At 29.1% G+C, this 6,000-nt stretch overlaps 1 protein-coding gene across 1 annotated transcript; it reads right to left on the reverse strand.

Annotated features, from left to right (window-relative positions):
- Positions 1-1,851: 1,851 nt before the first annotated feature.
- On the reverse strand, positions 1,852-2,448 carry LOC112682293. Its single transcript, XM_025552835.1, has one exon. It carries the CDS (start codon positions 2,446-2,448, stop codon positions 1,852-1,854), a length of 597 nt encoding a protein of 198 aa, XP_025408620.1.
- Positions 2,449-6,000: the final 3,552 nt, after the last annotated feature.

The following is a 6,000-nucleotide window of genomic DNA, read 5'->3' on the forward strand; positions in this document are numbered from 1 at the left end:
GCAATATATCTAATCAGGGTGTTTTATATTTATTTTGAAATTATACATTATACTCACATATAACTAGTTAAAATGTAATAAATAATGTACGATAGCAAACACTAATCGTATTTCAGAACAAGATTATTGATTTTTTTAGTTTGAATAGGTATTGTTTCTATATGAAAGTAATTTTTGATATTCTGGAAATGGGAATCACATCAACGTCAAACACCCGTCATTCAAGTACCTGAAAATATTTTTTTGTCATGCCTGTGCTAAAAATTTGGTTTTCGAACGTGGTTGAAAGCAACCATTTTCCTTCCAATGGACGGTAAAGTTGAAATCCCCAAAAGTGCTAGGCGCGTGTTTATAGCACAACCAGAAACCGAAATGTACATCACGTAAACTTTCAGTTAAATCTAGTATTCATGTTACAGTTATACAAGTCCTTACATAGATTCCTGAATTTACGTTTCCTCGAAAGGAGGGACGTGACGAAAAATAGTACGGTATATTTCAAAAACTATAATAACCGTTTATCGTTTAAAAGCCGATGATAGGGTTTTTTTGTAATCGGTTGCCGGTTAAAACCGGTTTTTAAAAGTCACATTTTTCAATTTTTTAATCATATTTTTAAAACAGTTTATTTATGCGATTCATGGGTTGATAATATAACTTTTATTATTACAAAATCAAAAACTTAATATGCTTTAATTTGGTCGATTTCACTCAATTTCAATATTTATTTTTTCAAACTGCTTTAAAGTTTTAAACATATTATGATCAAGATAATGATAATTATAAAACTAAATTGCATAAAAAAAATGTATTGTTCTAATTTTCTTATTTATAACGGTAAAAAACCGAAATTAAATATAATGATTTTCTAAGATGACACTAAGATTGATACATTGCTACAGAACTTTTGGTTATATTGTATATAAACACAGTACCCCAAAACCTGGATAAGCAGATATTAAAATATCATATATACTAAATGGATTAAGCCTCTATTCCACCAACTATTTCGTAATAGGAATCAGCACGCCACGACGACGTTTATGACGGTATTTATAATGTATAGTTATACCTATATATATTAATGGCCGTCGAGTATTGCTTATCTATTGTGAATATCATATATATTATATATTTAAGCAATACTCGATGGCCATTAATTATGGAAAAATATTTAAAAATAGCGGGAAAATTAAATTTAACTAAAATAGTACAATGTAATCATAACATAATTCAAGTATTAATACCACGCAGTGCCGTGCCTAGCATAATCAGCGCCCGGGGCGAAGAATAATTTCTAGCATCCCCACCTCCTCTACCAAATATTTTTATACTTGTAAAAACATTAGGGAAGAGCCGGAGATAGAATCGTCAGATTTACCTTATTTTTCACATTAAACATTTTTGTCGACATGTAAATTGTACAAACACATCTAAAGATGATATGTAAACAAGGAGAGAGCCTTTTTTGAATATATTTTGTGAATAATATTGACAATTGCAATAGTATTAATAATTATTATACATTTTATTTGAACTCAAAAATTCACCAAATCTGTATAATATATAATATAATAGTTATAACTTATAAGTATGAAATAGTATAAACATGTTATTAAAATAGGTGATAATGTTTGAAGTAAACAGTATATAAGTTAATATGTTAATCAAAATAAAAAATCGCATCACTGAGTTAATTATTTTTATTTAGGTTACAAGTATTAAAAATGTATATCATCTTAATTCTTAATTTAATATTACTAAACTTTTGAATGGATTTATAGTAAATAGTCTTAATAAAATACTATAACAATTAAGTTTTTAAAATATAATAAGTACTTGACTAGATTTTCATAAACTTATTTTTCGAGATTTGATCGATGTGAAATTTTCAATAACATCATCAAAATTGATAGTTTGTGTTATTTTATTTTCTATTGACAGTATAGCAAGATTCGATAATCTTTCTTGAGTCATGGTTGAACGGAGATATGTTTTGATTAATTTAAGTTTACTGAATGATCTTTCCCTAGATGCAACAGTTACAGGAAAAGTAAGTAATAGTCTGTAAGCTATAACTAAATTTGGATACACTGAGCTTAGTTCATATGTTTTTATGCCATTTAATATGTCTAAATAAGTTGCCATTTTAAAATTAGGTATAATTGCTTCTCCTTGATTCTTAAAACATTCAATTTTCTTCAGTAATTCAATATTCAGGTCTGAACTATATTTTAAAACTAGATCAGAAGTGTGTTTTTTAAGATCTTCAATCGACAACGTATTAAGATGGAACCCAGAAAGAAATTCAAAATCGTTAGCAATGTTCGACAATGCTTCAAAACGCCAAGATATTTGTGAAATGAAAGTGTCCATAACTTGGTTGTACTCCAATTTAAGTTCCTGTTGTATAGTAAATGTTGAATCAGATCCTTGTTCACCATTCATTTTCTTAATTTTTTGGTCTTTTAGATTTAAATATTGTTGAAATTTCAGCTTCATTACATACATTATTTGCTAATATATTAATATTTTCTGATCCCTCATTTCGCATTTCTTCCAAAGCATTTTTTAAGCCCATCACAATTTTTGATGCATTAGAAATAGAAATATTTGATTTTTGCAAGGTAATATTAACTCTATATACTTGATTTAAAATTGAGTCCCACATAACCAAAAGATAAATAAACTCAACATTAATTAAACCAAGTAGACTTTGAGCACCGGAGACTCCATCCCCAAATTCCGAATTTTCAGATATGTGTTGTAATGCTTGTATAACATATTTCAACTGAGTAAGTAGTGAATGTACAGCATTATACTTCGATTCCCAACGTGTATCACTATGAGATTTCAATGTACATTTTAAAAACTGAGATACTATGTTCCAACGAGCAGTCGAACTAGAAAAAAAATTAAATATACTTTGTACTGTTCCGAAAAAAGTTACCATTCTGACTGAAACTCGAGATGCATGGGCTCCAACCAACTTTAGACTATGCGTAGTGTAAGGACAAAATTGTGCATGTTTATTTATTTCCTGTAATCGAGATTGGACACCTTTAATTTTTCCAGCCATGTTGGCACCATTGGCATAACCTTGACCGCGACAATTTTTAAATTTTAATCCATCTTCGGAAAGTTTTTTTTGAATTTCTTCAGCTAACCCTTGGCCTGTTTTTTTAGTTGTAGTTATAAAATCGATAAGACTTTCCTCAATTGTATATTTATCATTGGATTCAACTACATAACGAACAATTTGAGTCATTTGTTCTTTATGTGAAATGTCGGGCGCTGAATCAAAAATTATAGAATAATATTTAGCTTCTTTGATATTAGAAATTATTTTTTCTCTGACAGAATTACCAAGTAAACAAATGAACTCATTTTGAACTTTGTAAGATAAATAAGTAGTTCTTCTATTGGAATTTGATAAATGTTGCGCAATAATAGGGTTGTAACTACTTATTAGTTCAATCAAGTTTAAAAAAATGCCACAATTAGACTTAGTAATATCATTACTGGAACCTCTAAGAGCCAAATTATTAACACAACAAAAACGAATACAATCAAGGATAATTTTTAAAATTTGTTTCCACCTTTCTTTTTCATTTAAAATTTCTTTTTGTAATTCTTTATCGATTGTTTTTCCTTCTCTTAAACGTTTTTCAAAACTTTTCCATGTAAAGGCATTAGATTTATGATCAAATGTTTTTTCGTTATCAGGAATTCTCGGACTAAGTTTTCTCCAATCATTAAATCCGGTTTTAGGGTCTGTAATAAATGCCTTACTCATTTTTTGTGAAGGAAATAGCATACAGGGAAAACAATAAATGGATTTTGTAACATCACTATACATTAACCAATTTCGTTCAATTTTATCTCCATTTGGGAGGGTTTTAAAAAACCAATCTGCTGAAAATTTTCTTTACTTCAAATTTTCTGAATAGGAAAAATCTGAATTTTTACCTTGTTTAGGTCCGTGTTCTATTAGAAGTGTTCTAATTTTATCATTGATGAAAGGCTAAGAAGACGGATCGTTGAAATGTAATGGTTTTTGCACAATATTTTCCAAATTATTATCCGAGGAGTGGAGGGTATTGAATTATGAAATCCGAAACGACCGAAACATTATCTTTATTTGTTGATGTCTGTTTAGACAAATCATTTCCTACATTAATAGAAAAGTCTACATGATCTTCCTGATCCTGAGAGTCTTCAGGGTGTAGAGAATTAATAAGTGGCAAATCATTGGATAATTCCGTCCTACTAGTATTATCTTCTAATGATTTCGACAAAAATAATTTCATTTGCTTAGACAACTTATCATTATCTTCCAATTTTCGTTTTTGAATTTTTCTATTCATGGCACCAGATTTTTTTGGGGGGCCCATTTTAGTCTAAAATATATTAATTGTTCATTATTTTTTATTTGTTCAATTAAACGAAAAGTAACTTACCTTTGAGGCTTTAATGAATAATTGTTTCCTAATGAAAAATATGCACTATGACGTGAACACTGTACGTCTGAACACTAGATATCATGGGTTCAAAATAAAATCGTACAACTCCTTCCAGTCGTTGTTATATGTAGCAGTCTATGTTATTAAATTAATTTTATCAAGTAACAATAATAATAATATAGTTGTTATCGACGACGGCGATCAGCGACGTCGTCATTTCGGGGAAAAGATAAATACCAACGCTAAAAATAAAAACACTATATTTGTCAACCAGTAGGCAATCAAGGCAATGCTAATTATGCCGAGATAGTGGTGTTCGACGAGAAAAAAAATGAATTAATATTGAGTATTTTAGTAATATTACTTAGATTATAAAAATGCATTTGGCGCCCCGGTGGTCAATAGCGCCCGGTGCACGCGCACCTCTTGCACCCCCCTAGGCACGGCCCTGATATCACGAAAAAATCGTTAATTATTTTGGTCGGGAATAGGTTTTGGTTATAAACCGGGATTTAAAATACGGTGTAAAGCCGGGCTCACACTACACCGTGCCGTGTCGTGTCTTCTAAAATAATTATCTCTGATTGGTTGAACCATATTGTTACATTAAGATATACGGTATAATAAATCACAAGTTACCTCACTAACTATAAGATATCGTGAAGTTGATTTTATCCGACTTTTGAACGTGTGGTTACCGATTTTAATAGTAATAATTTAATATACTATGATAACATTATTCATAGTAACAAAGGGCTCCGAAAGTGTTGCATTTGCATAATTTTATTGGGCTATTCAATTTATTTCTAAGTAACCTTGAAATTATTTTCATGACACTATGAAAAACCTAATGAGAACATTTTGAAAGAAAATTTCAAATTTCAAGCCAATTATTTTATTTTTATTTTATCTTATATATTTATACCTAGAAATTATGTTTAGCTAAGTATAATATACTAACAACATTTTTACTGTTATGTACAAGTTTATTTAATAAAATATCTTTATTAAGAAAAATTTTTACGTTAAAAAAAATTAAGTGCATATTTTTTAAGCATATTTGTACATTTTTAAGCGCATAAGTGCATGTATATTTAGTACTTTTTAAGTGCATTAAGTTCCGAGCTTAACAATATAATACATACTCTCTACTATATAATTTAATATTTATCAGTTATTATTTATTGAAACTAATGAAAATATATCTCATAAAAAAACTGATAAAATATGTAACCAAAATTTGATAGTATCACCATAAGATATATTATATTGGTATCACACATTTTCAAAGCACACGGTCTGGTAAAATACACGTCACGGTGTAGTGTGAACCCGGCTTAATTGTTTTGATGTTAATATTTAGATATTTACCTTGATTACTGATAACCAATAACCGCTTCCAGTATTCCAAAACTAAAAGCGGTTATCGATTTTCAGTTCTCAAATTTACGGTTTTTTACCGGTTTTCGTTACAAACCGGCTACCTATGTATTTTTTTATAAACTTATTCAATTCTGTGATATTTTTTATTTGCGAA

This window comes from Sipha flava, unplaced genomic scaffold, assembly GCF_003268045.1.
Source record: "Sipha flava isolate LNK unplaced genomic scaffold, YSA_version1 202_pilon_pilon, whole genome shotgun sequence".
NCBI classification, from domain to species: domain Eukaryota; kingdom Metazoa; phylum Arthropoda; class Insecta; order Hemiptera; family Aphididae; genus Sipha; species Sipha flava.